The sequence below is a fragment of the Sinocyclocheilus grahami genome, unplaced genomic scaffold, assembly GCF_001515645.1.
Source record: "Sinocyclocheilus grahami isolate Dianchi unplaced genomic scaffold, SAMN03320097.WGS_v1.1 scaffold95.1, whole genome shotgun sequence".
Classification (NCBI taxonomy): Eukaryota; Metazoa; Chordata; class Actinopteri; order Cypriniformes; family Cyprinidae; genus Sinocyclocheilus; species Sinocyclocheilus grahami.
This window is the reverse complement of record NW_015505274.1, coordinates 2,695,823-2,716,112: the sequence shown is the minus strand read 5'-3', so window position 1 is coordinate 2,716,112 and position 20,290 is coordinate 2,695,823. Positions and strand designations below refer to the sequence as shown.

The following is a 20,290-nucleotide window of genomic DNA, read 5'->3' as shown; positions in this document are numbered from 1 at the left end:
GGTGTGCTTTTCTAAGCGACTAGTGGATATTCGTCTCCTTGAAGATAAAATGGGCAAATTGTATGTGTGTGTGTGTATATTTTTTTTATTTTATTTTTTTGCCTAATTTTCTCATTCCAAAAATTATTATAACCAATCATTTGGAACCAAAATCAGGGATAATTAAAGCAAAACTGGCCCAGAAATTTAAAGTTGTGATGAAATGGAAGTAGCAACAGATCTTTTCTTCCATATTGTAACATACAGTATCTCACAGAAGTGAGTACACCCCTCACATTTTTGTAAAGACAAGAATGGGACAACATTCCTATTCCTAAACTTGAGCAACTTGTCTCCTCAGTCCCCAGACGTTTGCAGACTGTTATAAAAAGAAGAGGGGATGGTAAACATGGCCTTGTCCCAACTTTTTTGAGATGTGTTGATGCCATGAAATTTAAAATCAACTTATTTTTCCCTTAAAATGATACATTTTCTCAATTTAAACATTTGATATGTCGTCTATGTTGTATTCTGAATAAAATATTGAAATTTGAAACTTCCACATCATTGCATTCTGTTTTTATTCACAATTTGTACAGTGTCCCAACTTTTTTGGAATCGGGTTTGTATGTATATATATACTGTATATTACTCTAAAGTTCAACTAATTGCATTTAATATACATTTAATCTATAATACATTTTCATTTAATTGCAACTATGCAAATTAAGTCGGAAAACATTACATTCAGTTTACACAAGAATATTATTTGAAAGTATCATATTATTTTATGTTATATTATATTATTTATATATCATAATATATAGTTAGTCCTTTTTATGTGTTTTTTAATACTTTAAGCATGCTGAAGAGTACGTCTTGTAGCACTTGTTTTATTTTGTACAGGAAGCACTTCTTTAGCAAATAGTGTTCCAGGTGACATGCTTGTCATCTGTTGATTACAATGCTCCCATATGAGATGCAAAACCACTTCTGTAAGTCACACTGGATAAAAGCATCTTCTAAAAGCCTTAAATGTAAGTATACATCCATCTGTTGAATGTGGAGCCAACATGTGTCCTTCAGCACTGCAGCCGCTAAAGGTCATGCAGGAGGACTCAAGCCTGGAGACAGCTTAATTGGAAATCAAACACAGACCGTGAGAAACGGAGAAATAAAAAAGAAGGAAACAGATGTTAAAGGAGGGAAATGGGACATGAGTCAAAGAAATAGACAGGTATAAGGAAAAAGCACAGAGTGAAAACTCTCAAGACCAATATTGATTTACGCTGAAAAGAAAAATAAGGCCAATGATGGGTGTAGTGGCGAGAGAGAGAGAGTGATAAATAAAAGATTAAATGTCCTGACATTGGGTTGGAAAGAAATCAGTGGAAATAATAATGTTACAATGCACATTTTCATTAGTCCGGGGAGAGACTGAAGGCAGTCCGCGTGTCTAATGTATCAGTCAAAGCGAGCAGGTCTGTGCTTACTCGCTTATTTGTTTTATGAATATAATTTGCGGCACACTTCAGGGCAGAGTATATCACAGGGAAGGTTTTGGGTTTTCGATCTGACATACTGTCTCCTTATAAGCCAATGCAATGTAAATAAATAATCATGCATCCTGTTTTAACATTCAGGGCTGGATTATGGTCAATACAGTTGACCTTGAACTGTCAGGGGCCTCCAAAGCTGGCCTGTAGCGATCTGTATGTGCATTTGTAGTGTACTTCAAATCTTAAAAGTATATAACCATATTTCAAAGACAACAGTAAGTAATTATGAAATTACATATAAAGCTGTACTTAAGTCCTGCTTCAGTGTGTCAAAAAAGCACACTTAGTTTCAACTAACTGCATTTAGTATAAATTATAAACTATAATACATTTTTTAATTAATTGCAATTAACAGACAATTAAAGGAATAGTTCTCCCAAACATGAAAATTTGGTGGAAAATGCATTCCCCCTTAGACCATCCAAGATATAGATGAGCGGAAAGGATTTGAAGAAATTTAGCATCACATCACTTGCTCACCAATGGATCCTCTGCAGGGAATGGGTGCCGTCAGAATGAGAGTCTAAACAACTGATAAAAACATTCACTCCAGTCTATCAATGAATTTCTTGCGAAAAGCTGTGTGTTTGTAAGAAACAGTTCTATCTTTAAGGCATTTTAATTTTAAACCGTTTTTAGCATCAAATGTAGCATTGCAAGTGATGTAATTCTAAATTTCTCCAAATCTCTTCTGATGATGAAACAAACTCATCTACTTCTTGGAAACCCTGAAGATCAGTACATTTTTAGCAGATGTTCATTTTTTGGTGAACTGTACCTTTAAGTGTCCAAAAACATTACATTCAATTTGCACTTCCATTTGTACAGTCCGTTTTAAAGTATAGGGCTGAATTATGGATTGGCACAGTGAGCTTCAGACTGTCAGGGACACCAAAGGCCCTTGGGACATTTATCAGACTGAGTCCTTTGCCCTTTGCTTCATAGAGTGCAAAGGACCCCTTACAGCATGAGGGCCCACAGGTTTCTCTGCACGCACAGTGCAATGTAAAAACATATATATTCAGGGGCCTCTCGCGATATGATCAGGCCCTGTTAATCTCCGATTGAGCAATGAATTTAATGTGCTCCCTCATTTTTGGTCTATATTGTTAAAAGACCATTTTCTTTCTTTAATCATTCCGCTTCATTGTCATTTAATTTGTTTTTAATTGTGAACAAGCCATCACTGACTGATGAATCATTCCATTAGTTTCCCTTCAGTCTGTCCTTTGGGACCCATGTTTTACTCCCTAATTGAGGTGGAGAAATGTACTGCAGACATCTCACCTCATCCCAGCACACAAGTGAACCGAGACTGCTTAAAACCCAATCGATATTTCCTTCTTGAAACTTTCTTTCCTCATCTTTTTTTTTTTTTGTATAAAGAAGTCACACACATATAGAGAGGTTTTGCTACTGGTGCTTTTTTGGAGGAAAAATAAATGATAGTCTACTCTACATAAGATATCTCATCCAGACTATTATTATACTGAAGAAACCATGTAGCCCCTCACTGCAGAACAAAGATCCAGGGGGCAGGGTTGGATCCACATCTAGGGGGTGGAGATGGTAGGGTTAGGGGTGGAGATGGGGGTGTTTAGGGCTCAGGGGGGGGAGACGGGTAGGGTTAGGTATATGTAAGGTGGGAGGAGTTGGATCTGGATCCAGCCTCGCCCCCTGGATCTTGTGTTCTGCAGTGAGGACCATCTCGAAGAAACTGTGTAATTCCTTAGTGAATCCACCTTAATTTTTCTTCATTTATTTCACATGGAAATACTTTCATAAGATATTCCTTTAAGGAGACTATTATTACCGAAGTGGGGTTGTCTGGATGAAATCTGTATTGAAAAATAGGATGTTTGTACCCAGTGACACTTCAGTGATTGTTATTCAACATACTGCTTTAGCTTGTTAGTGTAACTACTGATGCCATATTAACATGCTTATCTGATTAATTAACATGCTATGGTCTAGATATGGATAGGAAAATATTTACAGATGCTCCATTCCCATGATACCCTGCAAGAAATTATATCTTTGTTGACTGCATAATCTGCAATCCTTGATCTCTGTAATGGTATGTTATAATAGAGCATATTTAACATGAAGATGTGGTGTGGTGAATTAAAAGTGCATTTATATTTGTGTTTAGTAAACACAGGGGAGTGTTTAGAGTAGAAACCTTGAAATGCCTTCTGGACTGATGTGATGATTGTAGCTTCGAGCTTTTCTCAGCATCAGTGCATATTTCAGAATCTGCTGAATCCTATACATACTAGGAATTTAAATTCACTTTGCTGGGGGAAAAAAACATCCACGCTGCTCACTGACACATGAACTAAAATTAGATTTTGTTGGAATAGTTTTCTTACGTGCCATAAACTTATAATTGTCTTGCAGATTACATTTTATGAATGTTTCCCAACTCATTGTCCTAAACAGGAATCAGATGTGTGTGTGTGTGTGTGTGTGTGTGTGTGTAGTCGCTCCAGTGCTCGAGGGCTCTTATATTTTCGTGGGGCTTTGTGTCTAGCCCCAGTGGCATCGTTTTCTGTGTGCCACAAATTCGACAGTTTAGTCTCAGCTCCGGCTCTTATTTCCACGTTGCTTGGCCTGAGTGGCGAAGTGAACGACCAGTCATGGCAGAGCAGAGATACTGTGTGGAATATGCCAAACGTGGCACGGCTGGCTGCAAGAAATGCAAAGACAAGATCATGAAGGGGCTGGTCCGGATTGGCAGGATAGTGCCAAACCCTTTTAGTGAGTCTGCAGGGGAAATGAAGGAGTGGTACCACGTGAAGTGCATCTTTGAGAAGCTTGAGAGAGCACGCGCCACCACAAAGAAGATCGACGACATTACAGAGCTGGAGGGATGGGAGGAACTTCAGGATGAGGATAAAGAACTAATCAATAAACATGTTTCAGGTATTCAGCCACTGTTACCCCTAGCTTTACTCTCCTTGTTTAGTTCAGATCAGATGTCATCGCAGACCTGACATATACCTCTTCTCTTCTCTTCTCTTCTCTTCTCTTCTCTTCTCTTCTCTTCTCTTCTCTTCTCTTCTCTTCTCTTCTCTTCTCTTCTCTTCTCTTCTCTTCTTTAACAGAACTGGCAGCCAAAGCCAATGCATCTCCAAAGAAGAAAGTGCAAGCAAAGTTAAACAACAGTGGGCAGCTGTCGGCACCGCTAGCTGATCCAACAGTCAATGCTCCTCGCAAGTTTTCTGGCTTCACAGGTACAGTGCCAAGAGAGTTGCACAAAATGTGTTGTTTTTTTGTTTTTTTCATTGCAGTTTTCTTTTGTTGATATTTTTGTTTGTTGCTTTTGCTTTTTGTAATATACACTATGGTTCAAAAGTTTGGGGATTTATTTGATCAATACAGTAAGAACAGTAATACTGTGAAATAGTATTAATATTTAAACAACTGTTTTATATTTTAATATTTTTTTTATGTTTTATTTATTCCTGTGAAGGCAGACCTGAATTTCCAGCAGCCAATTTTAAGATCCTTCTGAAATCATTGTAATATGCTCAGTACGACATTACAGAGCTGGAGGGATGGGAGGAACTTCAGGATGAGGATAAAGAACTAATCAATAAGCATGTTTCAGGTATTCAGGCACTGTTACCCCTAGCTTTACTCTCCTTGTTTAGTTCAGATCAGATGTCATCGCAGACCTGACATATACCTCTTCTCTTCTCATCTCTTCTCTTCTCTTCTCTTCTCTTCTCTTCTCTTCTCTTCTCTTCTCTTCTCTTCTCTTCTCTTCTCTTCTCTTCTCTTCTCTTCTTTAACAGAACTGGCAGCCAAAGCCAATGCATCTCCAAAGAAGAAAGTGCAAGCAAAGTTAAACAACAGTGGGCAGCTGTCGGCACCGCTAGCTGATCCAACAGTCAATGCTCCTCGCAAGTTTTCTGGCTTCACAGGTACAGTGCCAAGAGAGTTGCACAAAATGTGTTGTTTTTTAGTTTTTTTCATTGCAGTTTTCTTTTGTTGATATTTTTGTTTGTTGCTTTTGCTTTTTGTAATATACACTATGGTTCAAAAGTTTGGGGATTTATTTGATCAATACAGTAAGAACAGTAATACTGTGAAATAGTATTAATATTTAAACAACTGTTTTATGTTTTAATATTTTTTTTATGTTTTATTTATTCCTGTGAAGGCAGACCTGAATTTCCAGCAGCCAATTTTAAGATCCTTCTGAAATCATTGTAATATGCTCAGTGTGTTTTTTTTTTAATGGTTAAATTACATTTTATTAATCAAAAAGCATGTCTAATTAATTAAAATCATGAAACTTAAACAATTTATCATCAATTTATTAAAAGTTTAACAAATGTTACGTTTAGGGCCCTATGAAATGTTTTATTTGCCCAACCTTATGTTTTATTGTAACCAAATTCTGTTTTAGCATGTCTAATTTGAAAGCATAAAACAAGTTTAATTTATTCTTACAATAGCCTTATGATTTTTTTGCTCAGAAATTCTGTGTTGTGTATTTACTTTTGTTTTACGGCATAAAACATTCATTTAATCTGTCTTTTAAGTAATGAATATTAAACCAATTTTATTTTTTGGAAAATAAAGGTAATTTAATATTACAATTAAAACATTGAAGAAATATTGTATGCTTATTCCTTAAAAATAAGGTTTTAATAATTTTAGTAGTAGTAGTAGCAGCCTGTTACGTACATTCTACTCAACAATAGTAATATGTGAGTAACAGCCAATGCCCTCAAGTTAAACCGAACTTTTATTTTGATGGGTTGCCGTGAATACCTTTACATTTCTGTGTGTATGACATGATGATAGTTTTACTCAAATAAAACTGTCAAATGCTGATGAAGTGACTCTCGGAGCAGTTCTGGAGATGTTGTTCATGTATTTATGTTCTCATTAGTGAGACGGCAGACGTTAATATCACCGGGAGCGTTTCAGTACGAGTAGTAAACAAAACCGCGCATCTGCGCCATTCATAAACACAGACACAGAATTCATATTTAAATATGAATCGTTTTGCGGCTTAATATTTACAAATACTAGTGGGAGTGGGCTCACTTTTGTGTGTGTGTGTTCGCCCCCCTAATATAATGGCAGGGGAAACACTGATGCTGATTTGTTGCTCAAGAAACATTTCTTCTTATTATCGATGCTTAAAACAGTTGGCTGTTTAATATGTAAAATAGTTTTTTTTTTTTCGTAGCAGAGTTTACTGAATAAAACGATCTATTTCTTTGAATAATAATAATAATCTATAATAGTTTTAATAATCGAATAAATTGTGGTGTATTTTTAAATATATTTTTAATCTTTATATGTAGTTTTTTTAAATATAATTTTAGGAATAAAAGTTTATACAAGTTGTCTTTGTAGTCACTTAGTACTGTATATATTGACAGTTAGTGTGTCTTGGTTTGAATTTGCATGGATAAGGATCAGATTGTCATTCTTATTGTTTCCTTTTACAAAATGACTTGCCAACTTGCATATAATTCTATTGACCCACCAAAGCCAATTTTAAACAAAAGTTAATTTTGGCTGGCAATGATATAAATGTATAATCTTATCATTTAATATGGTCATGCCAACTTAATATAAGGTTTAACACTCTTGTGTCCACAGCTACCAAGGCAGGTTCCTCTTCCTCCAGTCCTGGACCATCTCCAGCCAAACCCACTCAGGGTAGCGCTTTATCAGCTCAGCTATGTGACCCCAACCATAAAGACTGTTTACTGCGGGAGTTCCGCAAACTTTGTGCCTTAGTCGCAGAGAAGTCCAGCTATAACGCCAAGACCGAGATCATCAGAGACTTCTTAACAAAAGGCTCTGGTGGAGGTGAGCATGGAAAATTTGGGCCAACATTAACACCAATAGCTTAAAAAGTGATTTCAAAAGGCATCTTTTTAATCTCCTTCCCACATCTTCACAGACAAATTCTGCGGAGATTTGTACATGACAGTGAAGCTTCTCCTCCCAGGAGTGGTTAAGAATGTCTACAACCTCAATGACAAACAGATTGTCAAGCTTGTCAGCCGCATATTGAATTGCAGTCAGGATGAGATGGTGCAAGACTTGGAACAGGTTTGTTTCTTTTTCAAAGTATGCCAGTTCTTTTGAGAAATATTTGACCTTTTTCTTCATTGATCTTTATCGGCTTCATAAAGGGAGATGTTTCAGAGACGGTGCGGATATTTTTCGAGCAGAGCAAGTCTTTCCCTCTAGCAGCCAAGAGTCTTCTGACTATCCAAGAGGTGGATGCTTCACTGAGCCGTCTATCCCAACTCACAAAGGAGGATGATCAGCAGGCAGAGCTGCAGGACATTGCTAAAAAGTAAGATATAAATCATATTTACACTTTGATTTTATAAAATTCACTTTGAAAAAAATAAAAAGTGTTTTCCATTTGTTTGAAATTTAAGAAGAGCTTAACTTGTGTTTCTTGATTCCCAGATGCACCGGAAATGATCTGAAGTGTTACATTCGTTTGGTCAAGCATGATCTGAAAATCAACTCTGGGGCTAAACATGTGTAAGTGACTCTAGCAAATAGTACCTAAAGGCATTGTGTTTATTCTGGCTTATTCAGTGTGACTTTTCTCTTATCAGTTTGGATGCTGTGGACCCCAACGCCTATGATGCCTTCAAAGCTTCCCGTAACCTTGGTGACGTAATTGACCGGGTGCTACGGAACCAGCAGGACGCTTCTAATGGAACAGGGCCCAGAAAGATCCTCAGCGTGGAGGCGTCTCTGATGACCCCCGTACAGCCAATGCTGGTCTGAATCACTGTTGCTCTTAAATGGATAGTTCACCCAAAAATGAAAGTTCTGTCATTTACTCATCCTCATGTTGTTCCAAACCTGTGTGAATTACTTTGTTGAACATAAAAGAGGATATTTTGGTGACCATTGTAAGGACAGAAAAATACCTGAGATATTTCTCAAAATATCTCCACAGAAGAAAGTCACACAGATTTGGAATGGCATGATGACAATTTCAATTTTTGGGTCAACTATCCCTTTAATTCCACATCTTTAGTTACAAATTACATTTAGTATTAAGAATGTGCAAAACTACATAAATTGGACTAGTCTGTAGATTCTAGGATGTTCATAACGTTATTGTAAAATATTTTTTCTAAGAAACATTAAAAGATTAATAAAATACTTTTAATGTTTTCTTAAAAATTTTATCAATTGCTTGATTGAATTTGTTTTTGATTTTGTAGGCAGAAGCATGTAAGTCTATTGAGTATGCCATGAAGAAGTGTCCTAATGGGATGTATTCTGAGATCAAGTATGATGGTGAGCGTGTGCAGGTCCATAAGAATGGCAATCACTTCGGTTACTTCAGTCGAAGTCTCAAACCAGTACTCCCACACAAGGTCAGGACCTCCTGTCGGTTAGCTTTTCAAATAGAATGCCATGGGATATGTTTATATACATGTTTAAAACCATTCAAATCTATGTTAAAGAGTTTGATTTTCTCCCACAGGTCGCCCATTTTAAAGATTTCATACCGCAGGCATTTCCTGGTGGCCATAGCATGATCCTTGATGCTGAAGTTCTTCTTATTGATACAAAGACTAGCAAACCGCTGCCTTTTGGGACTCTTGGAGTACACAAGGTAAACCAGAAAGCAATATGTTTTTGAGGTTCTGTAACAGATTAGTTAAATAGATTTAAACTGGCATTATTTACTCATTCTCATGTAATTTCAAACTTGACTTTCATTCATCTGTGAATGGATGCTGTTTAAAAAAAAAAGTCACAAATGAATCCATGTAGACTCGGGCACTACACTACTGTTCAAAATGTTTGGGATATGTAAGATTTTTTCAAATAGTTTTTGATCGAAGTCTTGTATGCTCACCCAGGCTGGATGTATTTGATTAAAATTGAATATATGGTCAAATATTATTGTAATTAATTAAAGTAACTGGTGTCTATTTTAATGTGTTTTAAAATATCATTTATTCCTGTGATGGCAAAGCTGAATTTTCAGCGTCATTACTTCAGTCTTCAGTGTCTCATGATCCTTCAGAAATCATTATAATATACTGATTTGTGCTCAAGAAACATTTATCAATGTAAAAAAAACAGCTGCTTAACTCCTTATTTATTAAAATATTTATATTAAAATAAAAAAATATTTATTTATTATCAGCATTTAATTTTATTATACATTTGTTTAGGATTTTTTTTTTTTATGAATAGAAAGAACAGTATTTGTTTGAAATAGAAATCTTTTGTAAAATTATAAGCGTCTTTACTTTTACGTTGATCAATTTAATGTATGCTTGCTGAAAAAAGATTTTTTTTCCCCCTGTGTTTTTAGAAAGCAGCTTTCCAGGACGCTCAAGTGGGTCTGTTCGTGTTCGACTGCATTTATTTTAATGGTGTCAGTCTCATGGACAAGTGAGTCAACCTAAAGGAATGCATTTTTCATTAATTTGAACGTTATTGCAGGTTTTAGAGAGCAGTACAACATTTATATTAAAGGTTGATTGATATTTTTAATATAAGACTTGAAAGATGTTGATGTGGGGATGTTTTCCAGGCCTCTCTGTGAGAGAAGAAAGTTTCTCCTTGACAATATGGTGGAAGTTCCTAACAGGATTCTTTTCTCAGAAATGAAGCACGTCACGGTCAGTTCTGCAGTGTTTTTCTTTCTCTACCCATGATGCATATATTCTCAATGTTCAAGGATGCTTACAAATGTGTAGGCAGGTCAAGTTAATTAAAGGTTGATGTTATGATAAGACTTCAGGGTGGATGGTTTTTATAAAGCTAATGACATTGTGTCCCAACAGAGAGCTGCTGACCTGGCAGAAATGATCACACGTGTCATCAGAGAAGGACTGGAGGGGTTGGTTCTGAAGGATATCAAGGTATGTTGGCTATGTTCTGAATGTAATACTAGCAATGCTGCCTACTGAAGTACTTGAAATGGTATGCTGTAAGCTCCATGTGTACAGGCCTTCAAACATACAAGACAAATGCTGAGTTTGAAAATTCAATGCGATAAACAATTATTTAAATGAAGGCTTGTAATGCATCTGTTCAGACCAACACAAACATTTGCGTGCCATCAATGTGACATATTTTCCAGAGTGGTGTTCTAATTTTTTTCCCATCACACAGTGAATAAAACTAGCCGACCAATAAGATTTGCTTTATGCCCAGAACCGCTGCTGTTATATAAAACTGTAACTTGGTGGCGTTCACAAACAGAGTATTTTGCTGAGCGACATTGATTAGCAGAGAAAGAATCTGGAACACTCTTGTCTCTTTTTACGCATTGGTCTGAACGGACAAATCACATGTGAAAACTAGACCGAATTTTTGTGCTGAAAATTTGCGTTGCTGTGAGCAGTCCTTGATTCATCAAATGGCATCCAATTACTGTTTAGGAAATAAAGATGTTGCATTTGTAATCTGGTTTGTGTGGCAAAAGTCTCAATTCCAAGCAGTATGGTCAAATAGATACTTAAATCATGGTTGATGTTACTTCTGGATAATTCATCACATTTGAAATGATTGCATTGCATTGTGGCTTAATTACCGTTGCAGGGACATTATGAACCAGGCAAACGACACTGGTTGAAGGTTAAGAAGGACTATCTGAATGAAGGAGCAATGGCGGACACTGCTGACCTTGTGGTGCTTGGAGCTTTCTATGGCAAAGGCTCAAATGGTCAGCATCAGCAGTCCAATTCAAATGGTTTTAAACAATATCTAAACTTCAGAGTGTAACAGTTTTGAAACATTAGGTTTTTCTGTGTGCCAGGTGGAATTATGTCCAGTTTCCTCATGGGATGCTATGACCCAGAATCCAAGAAGTGGTGCACTGTGACCAAGTGTTCAGGAGGCTATGACGACGCCACGTTAGCCAGACTGCAGAAGGAGTTGGACATTATCAAAATTGGCAAGGTAAATCTTCTGATTTAATCAGTAGTGCCTCCATTGCCCCATCAAATTTATAAAAGATACATAACAATAGTTTCCCATCCATCTCGCTATCACAGGATCCAAGCAAGATCCCAGGATGGTTGAAGATCGTCAAGAACTATTACCCAGATTTCATTATCCGAGATCCAGAAGTAAGACACTTCCTAATACGACCGAAGGGATGCTTGATGTTTATGTGCTTGTAATGTGAAATGAGCTTGATGAGACTCTGTTAAAAGCCTGGTTACTGTTGAGTATGTGATGGCAATGAAGGAACTTTATTGGCTTATCTCTTTAACTCAGATGAATGTGTTTAGTAGAGCGTACAACACTCAAAGGTTTAAGATGTTTGTACTGAATTGAAACTCTAGTAGTTTGTGTTGTGTATTGGACTGTAAGGAGTAATAAATCCCATTTGTCAATGCTTGCAGAAAGCACCAGTTTGGGAAATAACAGGAGCAGAGTTTTCCAAATCAGAAATGCACACTGCAGATGGCATATCCATCCGCTTTCCACGATGCACTCGAATGCGAGACGACAAGGATTGGAAGACTGCCACTAACCTTCAGCAGCTCAAGGTACACTTGATTGTAAAATTATATTTTGCATATTTGTATGCATGTTGCATATGCAACCAGGAACTGTAGGATGTGCCATCAGGAGTTTCAAAGATAATGTTACAGTACATGTCATTTCAAACCAATCTTTTCTTAGCATGATGAAAATGATAAATCAACATGAAATGAAAATTCACCTAATCACCATTTGTTTTCTACATACATGTTATATACAAGGATGAGTCATTCACAATACAATCTAGGTTTCATTTTTTTGTTTTTGACCACAGAATGTTTAATCAGAATGTCATAACTCGATCTTCCGGTAAAACAACATATTTTTCTTTTATGTATGCCAGACTTCTCCATTCATTTAAACCTCGCCCCTCCACAATCAATCGCAGGCTCGCATTCATTTTTTAGTGCAACGCCCACATCACAAAATCCAGCCAACAGCTGATGGGTAGAACCAAGTCCCTGTCCTATATATATATATATATATTAATAATCATACTTGGATGTAAGTTGCTATATGAAAGAATAGCTGTTGCTACTTCTGTGTAATTGCAACTTTAAATTATCTTTCTTATAAAAAAAATGTATGCAAACTATTAGGGTGTGTTGTAAATCAAATATTGGAATCTTTTTTTATTATTAATTTGTTTGTTTTTGCAGGAGCTGTATCGCATTTCAAAGGAGAACTGTGATTTTGAGGTGACCGCTGGTCCGTCCAAAACTAGCCAAAATGACAAGAGCTCCTCAGGAGGCGAGAGTGGAGGAAGCTCTCCCTCTACATCTCATGGAGCTTCCACAGCTAACAAGACCAGTAAGCGTTCGCCATGAACAGATCCTGTTTGGTCTATACTTGTCAAATGTGACACTTGCATCATTAAAGTACCATTAAAAAAGTTCTTACATTCTGTAATTGTTCCAACTGTTCAGAAAACGGTCATACTCCCAAAGCAAAGGCAGTGAAAACCGAATCATCTTCGCCAGCAGTTAAGAGGAAACTACCCACAGAGAAACAAGATGCCAAGAAGGTTTGTTATTTGATGAACCCATATACGGTATACACTACTGTTCAGAAGTTTAAGATCATTAAGATTTGAGTGTTTTTTTTAATGTTTTTGAAAGAAGTCTCTTATGCTCATTGAGGCTATTTGATCAAAAATGCAGTAAAACAGCAGTATTGTGAGAGATTATATTAAAATAGAAAAGTTATTTTAAATTGCAATATTTTAAAATGTAATTTATTCCTGTAATAGCAAAGCTTAATTGTCAGCAGGCATTACTCTAGTCTTCAGTGCCACATGATCCTCCAGAAATCATTTTAATGATTATTTGATGGTCAAGAAATGTTTTTCATTATTATTCATTTGACTGACCTGAGCTTAACTTGCTGACCCCAAACTTTTAAATGCCAGCGTGTTTTCTTTGAACACAGGCTTAGTCTTTCATGCCATGGTTCATTTATCCATTATTAGATAATTTCTCTCCTCAAACCCTGTGGTCTTGTTGTTTCAGATAAAAACAGAACCTGTTCACAGCAATAGACAAAGCAAATTGCAGACCGTTCAAACAACTGACCCTAAGAATGAAAAGGTTTGTTTTTACCTCTTTTGGTTGCTTTGTACTTAAAGGGATCGTTCACCCAAATATAATAATAATAAAAGACTGTCATTAACATTATTTACTCTTGTCATTCCAAACCTGTGTGACTTGCTTTCAAAAGAAGATATTCTACATAAAGTTTAAACTGTTTTTGTCTATAAAATGAGTCAGTAGGTTCCAAACAGAAGTTATGAACACTGGACCTCACTGACTAAAAAAAAAAAAAAAAAAGAGTGATTTTTCAAAGTATCTGCATAAAAATACAAAGTGAGGGGATGAGTAAATTATGACGGAATATTCATTCTTGAGTGAACTCTTCCTTTTAAAGCTAAAGGGTATAATTTTGCTGATATGATCCTTCACCACTAAAACCCTTGCCATCTTCCTGCAGACACTACTGGACATTTTCACAGGTGTGAAGCTCTACCTCCCAGAGTCAGTGCAGGACTTTGAGAAGCTTCGGCGCTACTTCCTAGCGTACAATGGAGATCTGGTGCATGAGTATGACTCCGTTTCAGCCACACATACACTGGGAGAGCCAGAGGACGACAGTCCGGCTCAGAGCGTCACCTCCAACTGGATCTGGGAATGCATCCGAAAGAGGAGGGTGGTTCCTCCCAGCTGAATGAGGTAGAGAGCCTGCAGGAAGGACACTACCACTAAGCGCAGGCATTTTGTCCTATAATGACATTGTTCATTACAGAACATTAAACCTATTTCATCAGACCTGCAGCTACAGCAATAATGCTGTCGTTCATGAGAGTTGAATAAACTTTTTTTTTAAAGGTGTCACAAACTCATGTTTTTGTTTGCTTTACCACATTGTGGTATTACACACATTGTACTAGAAAACATTCAGTTGAATAGCTTTTCAAGTTGGTTTTGACATATTATTTTTCTCTATGAATTTGCATATTTATAATTTTTTTACTGTTTTTGGTGTCATTGACTAGTGCTGCCACTCATTTCATAAGCATATTCTTGAAAGAGCTCAATACATGTAATGATTTTGATGACTTCATCGTGATAGTGTCATTTATCTGTTTTGAAAAGGATGTTTGTATGGAGTATACTCTTGGGCACAGGACGAGTGATTAACAATACAATAGTAACAGCCATAAGGCATGATTGTGGAATGAATAATTGTGTAGAGTAAATTCGGTAAGAGCCCTCTAGCTTAGTAATGGTAGTTGTGTGTAATTTCAACTGTTACAATCATTCTAATTAAAACAAGCCTTTTATGCACAAAGAAATTGATTCGTGCCTGAATAGAGTCAGTCTAGCGTGCAATGGGGGAGTGATTGTGTGAGTGTCTGTATAACATGAGGACAATTTTAAGCATTGGATTTTTTCTCCTCGTCTAATCCGCAAGGTGCACTCAGTAATTTTTGGAGTTATACTGACACACAGAGGCGAGATGCACAATAATGCAAAAAGTATTTTGTTTTTCCATTGAAAATGGTTAGTGGGGTTCATTTTTACTGTTGGTACTGAGGAAAACAAATCTATTTTTAAGAGATACTCATTTCCCAGTTTCATTTTGAAAATAAAAAGATGGCAACATTATGCAAATGTTTTTAACAAAAAAAAAAGAATGCAAGTTCTTTTTGACTTCATTAAACAGGACATTTACAAAAGTTAATTAAAAAAAGAATTTCTTATCACTTGACAAAGACCACAACGGAAACATTTTGTAGAAATAATTTACATATTTACACTGACTCTAAATATACCTCCTATATAGTCTGTCTGAAATCAAAAGAAGGACAGCAATTCGTATTGTCACTGAATTTTGTTGTCAGGGTTTACTTCTTTCCTCTAGTTTCCTCTTGCCTGAAATAGAGGTTCTCCTCTCTTCAGACCAGTGACAAAGATCAAACCCCTCTACCAGATGACAAGCCTGAAGATGATAGAAAAATAAAAACCATCAGTAAGTAGAAGTAATGTTCCATGCGTATCCATTAAGTAAAGACTCTATTGAGTTATTCTTGAAAATCAAGACAATTTTGCCTAAAACCACCTGTCGTGATGATTTGGTCAGAGTTGCGGTTCGTAAGGATGAAGTCTCTGCACCCTCTATTCTCTGCAGGAGCACACGAGTGCGCGGCGCATGACTCCATGACTGTCCTAGTCCAGCCTTCAAATGCCCATTTCCATCTTTGGTCACATGGTTTGTTACCTTCAATGCAAGATTTCACCATATCCGTTTTTATTACAAAGGACAGTCACTGTGAGAAACATGCAACAAGCAAGACCAGTGAATTTACATCACTTTTCCAGTCATTTGTAATTACTGTCTCAGGATTTTCCAAGTTGTGATGGAACAGGTGTAGCATCTTCCATATTGTGACAACCAAATCAAATGGATTATCGAAAAAAGAAAAGTAGGGCGGCGACTTCTATCAAACGGTTGTTGATGGAGGAAAATCAGCTGAATGCAAACTTGCAGCCAATTGTAAGAAAGGAGCAGGATTTCAGCGGACTAAATAATTTGGAGAAGTGTAATTTTACAAAATGACAAAAGAAACATCTAGATGGATGAATTGTACTATAAGATCTCACTATGAGATCTATAATGTGCATGTACAAAATTTTATGCCAACTTCAAAAATCATTTTATTCTCATTCACAAAGAGCAACCTTATAGTGATTAAATATTTTTTGGGAAGAAAAAAAAAACTAGCAATACATATTCAGTAGACTCTTCCAGGCCTGGAAACACCCATTTAAAATTCAGTAATATTTCCAGGTTTTCCCTAACAGGAAACAGAAAGGTGCATACCAGTACAGCAATGTTGAAGTCTTTGGCGATCATCTTCAGCTCCCCAGCAACTTGCATCAGCAAGGACATACCTGATGCAAAGCAGCAGCACTGTGACATCTAATGCGTACGATGCTAATTAGAACAGAACATTATGATAGAGTATTATGCAATACTGTAAACAAATACCCTCATTCTGTTTCCCTCCGAGCATGGATGAGAGCACAGCAGAGACTGAATCCACCATCAGCGCTTTGACTGAACCACCTCCAACAGACGCCTAGGGCACATTCAAGAGTTCTGTAACAAATAACCACTTACATCAACAGACCTTTACATAGAATAATACATACCTTCTGAAGGCCATTCGATCTCAGATTTTGAAGACATGCGAGCAAAGAGAAGACATCAAATACTCTCAACACCTTGATTTTTTGAAGTGCCTCCATCTGTATATTGAAAAGGAAAGGACATAACTTCTGTAGCACAGTATGGTACAATACAATACAATATGTGACCCTGGAGCACAAAACCGGTCTTAAGTCGCTGGGGTATATTTGTAGCAATAGCCAAAAATACATTGTATGGGTCAAAATTATAGATTTTTCTTTTATGACAAAAATCATTAGGATATTAAGTAAAGATCATGTTCCATGAATATATTTTGTACATTTCCTACTCTGAATATATCAAAACTTAATTTTTTATTAGTAATATGCATTGCTAAGAACTTAATTTGGACAACTTTAAAAGGCGATTTTCTCAATATTTAGATTTTTTTCACCCTCAGACTCCGGATTTTCAAATACTTGTATCTTAGCCAAATATTGCCCTATCATAACAAACCATACATCAATGGAAAGCTTATTTATTCAGCGTTCAGGTGATGTATAAATCTCAATTTCGAACAATTGACCCTGGTTTTGTGGTCCAGGGTCACATATAGTTTAAAGGAATCAACATTGGCACAAATGCCGTTCATGTGCAATAGTTGAACAAACATGATGATACTTGCCTTAGCAAGCACTACTAAGAAATTACACTTTAATCACCTGCTCCTCCATATTAGGGGTCTTGGATTGTAGCATCTGAAGCAGTCGGTTTGCACACATACCCCCCTTTGTGTCAATGTAAAACACAGTCTGCTTCAGCTGGTGGGATATATTAACTGCAACACTAAAACACACCTACAAAGTGTGTGAGACACAGAGCATTATTGAACATTCACCCATTTGCCCACCCAACCCTAATAGGTTATAAAAGCAGGCTGGATTTTGAAATTGTAGAGCAGGACCAAGAGACTAAGAAGAGTTTCCAGGACAACAGATCACCTGTGATTTCCCGCTCCCTGGACTTCCTGCCAGCTCAGTTATTTCCCCTGTGTACAGCCCGGAATCCAACAGCTTATCCAAACTGAAGACAAAACAGCACAGTTTTGCACAGAGCCTTAATACAAAATCCATACATATGCACTACCGTTCAAAATTTTGGGATCAGTACGATTTTTAAATAACTTTCAAGTTTGCTGCATTTATTTGATCACAAGTACAGTAAAACTGTAATATTCGTTAAAAGCAACTGTTTTTTTATTTTAATGCATTTTAAAATGTTATTTAACGTAAAGGCTAAGCTGAATTTTCAGCATCATTACTCCAGTCTTCAGTGTCACATGATCCTTCAGAAATCATTCTAATATGCTGATTTGGTGCTCAAGAAACATTTCTTACCATCAATGTTTAATAAAAACCAAAATGAGCTACTTAATTTTTTTCTGGAAACCGTTTTCTTCTTCTTCAGGATTTCGAATTTTTGAAACATTTTCGGGATGAATTTACAGTTCCACAGAACAGCATTTATTTTAAATAGAAATATTTTGTAACATCATACATTTATTTACTGTCCCTTTTGATCAATTTAATGTTTACTTGCTAAATAAAAGTATTAATTACTTTCAAAACATATATACTGACCCCAAACTATTCTATATTATGTTATATTGAATTATATTATATTATGAATCCTCCACATATATGTGTGGGACCTGGGATTGCCGGTGGACAATATTGCTGTGGAGCTCAAGAGCTCCTCATAGAGATCAGCTCCAGAGACGGGAAAAGCTGTGTACTGAGCCAACAGCACACGCCGAACAGCTACTAGAGCCTACAAAATACAACATGGACAGTTTTTAGTTAGTTAACTTTGTTTAGTTTAGTTACACTGTCCCTGTGATGGATAGAGGTAAATAAAGGTGAGCCCTGAATAGGCGTTAGCTGAGGTAAGAAAACCGGCACACTAAAAATGAAGTCATTCCACATACCTTGTAAGACAATGAACACTTTTGTGCAAGTTCTTCTGGGTTACACGAGACAAAGTCCTCAACTGAAAGAATTAACCATGCATTATTACAAGGGCACAGGCAGTTATGGAGTAAAGAAAACTTTAATTCCCACAAGGGACAATAGTGCTTGAGCAGCAACAGTACTTCAGTGAATAGTCCTCTCATTATTCATTCATGCCGTTCTAAACCCCGCTTTTATTTTTTTGTTGGAATACACAATGAGAACTTTCGCAGAATCTTCACTCAGCTCATTTCCACACAACAATTTATAGTTCATAGTCTGACAAACTCAATTCAAATATTTTTTTTATGAGGAACGGACCACAAATTAATTAATTATTCAAGAATACCCCCCCCCCCCAAAATAACACGGGTAGTTTGACATGTTTCTGGCATGAATTTCATTATCAAAGCTATCATATGGCTCCAGAAGACTCAGAATATATCTTACTTCACATGGAATTCTTTAATGGTGCTTGTATGGGTTTCTTTAGTCAATTTTAAGGCGACGTGAAATGAACAATTCATCCTATCTATTTTTAATGCATGTTATTGATCTTATTGTGAACCATATATCTGTGCATGCTCATTTTTTAACCCTCTAATTCTTTATCAAAAAACAACAGACTTCTCTCGAGTTGTGTACTGTATCAAGGACTTCTCCAGTCATTTTGTCCACTTTATCATTATAATTATAAGGGTAAATGAATAGTAAAGAAAGAAAAAAATTGAATTGTCCATTTTGATTTCATGGTGACTTTAAAGACTGACAGATACGGTCACCATGATCTATGGTTGTATGAAAAGGAAAAAAAATAGTTTGGGTTTTGTAACAATGAGTAAATAACTACAGAAGCATAAAATACACAATGTACAGATATATATTCCAACACAATAAAGAAGAACCCGATAATTACACAGTAAATAAATCTAATATTAAAGTTAGAATTATTAGTGAGTTTTATTATTATTATTATTTATATTTTACATTTTTAATAAGATATTACAGTGGTAGATGGTTTCACCTCCTAAAAGCTACTATAGTACATCTTGTTAGTTTAGGAAGGATGAAATGAACTGAAACTGCATGTTGCTATGAGTGTTATGATCATTGTCAACAACACCTGTTTTGATATCCTCTGACTGTAAAGCCTTAATGAATTCCTCGTTTATTCCAGGGCAGACCCCTTCTCTCAAGATCACCATGACTCCCTAGACAGAGTTTAAGAACACAATCGACAACAGTGTTGATCATAAGAACGCTACGTTAAACACCTAAAAAAACTAAATACATGATGATCTCACCAGATGGCTAGAAAACCCATCAACACGCTTATGTTCTTCACATCGGGGTTCTTTTGGGTGTCTTTACATATTAGGAGACATCTTTATGACTTCTTATTGCCGCCCGCCACATTTCAACACCAGTCAGCGATCAGCGTAATTGACAGGAGAACCGTCCAATCACAGCCTCCGTAGTGTTCCATACGCCAATGACAGGCTTTCTAATGACAAGCCCCGCCTCGCGTGA

The 20,290-nt window shown here is 36.5% G+C and overlaps 2 protein-coding genes across 4 annotated transcripts; one reads left to right on the top strand and one right to left on the bottom strand.

Moving 5' to 3' along the window:
* Positions 1 to 4,094: 4,094 nt before the first annotated feature.
* On the top strand, positions 4,095 to 12,844 carry LOC107587693 (DNA ligase 3-like). The gene is given in 18 exon segments (XM_016275572.1): positions 4,095 to 4,463; positions 4,646 to 4,774; positions 7,167 to 7,379; positions 7,474 to 7,625; positions 7,709 to 7,875; positions 7,995 to 8,072; positions 8,150 to 8,318; positions 8,771 to 8,926; positions 9,037 to 9,168; positions 9,880 to 9,959; positions 10,102 to 10,189; positions 10,355 to 10,432; positions 11,115 to 11,238; positions 11,332 to 11,474; positions 11,570 to 11,644; positions 11,924 to 11,944; positions 11,946 to 12,070; positions 12,725 to 12,844. Coding segments are annotated over 18 exon segments (2,259 nt in total). The 5' UTR covers positions 4,095 to 4,177; the 3' UTR covers positions 12,768 to 12,844.
* Positions 12,845 to 15,437: 2,593 nt separating this feature from the next.
* Positions 15,438 to 20,250, bottom strand: rad51d (RAD51 paralog D). Of its 3 annotated transcripts, none has more exons than XM_016275574.1 (11): positions 20,065 to 20,247; positions 19,884 to 19,974; positions 18,739 to 18,800; positions 18,463 to 18,581; positions 17,753 to 17,834; positions 17,474 to 17,608; positions 16,775 to 16,870; positions 16,611 to 16,701; positions 16,443 to 16,513; positions 15,681 to 15,839; positions 15,438 to 15,560 (listed from the first exon to the last, which is right to left on the bottom strand). In XM_016275574.1, the coding sequence occupies exons 2-11, from the start codon at positions 19,963 to 19,965 to the stop codon at positions 15,459 to 15,461; spliced, it is 999 nt and encodes a 332-aa protein (XP_016131060.1). In that variant the 5' UTR covers positions 19,966 to 19,974; positions 20,065 to 20,247; the 3' UTR covers positions 15,438 to 15,458. The 3 variants fall into 3 exon arrangements, with proteins under 3 accessions (XP_016131060.1, XP_016131059.1, XP_016131061.1); XM_016275573.1 differs by having other exon boundaries at positions 19,884 to 19,971; positions 20,065 to 20,246; XM_016275575.1 differs by having other exon boundaries at positions 15,450 to 15,560; positions 16,443 to 16,541; positions 19,884 to 19,971; positions 20,065 to 20,250.
* Positions 20,251 to 20,290: the final 40 nt, after the last annotated feature.

Excerpts from the sequence above, each read along its gene's own strand:
- rad51d (XM_016275574.1), bottom strand. The coding sequence starts at position 19,965 with ATGGTGATCTTGAGAGAAGGGGTCTGCCCTGGAATAAACGAGGAATTC. Across the intron at positions 16,514-16,610 it reads CGGAGGGAAACAGAATGAGG|GTATGTCCTTGCTGATGCAA; the intron begins GTATTTGTTTAC and ends GCTTTGCATCAG. Across the intron at positions 15,840-16,442 it reads ACTTCAACATTGCTGTACTG|GTAACAAACCATGTGACCAA; the intron begins GTATGCACCTTT and ends CTTGCATTGAAG.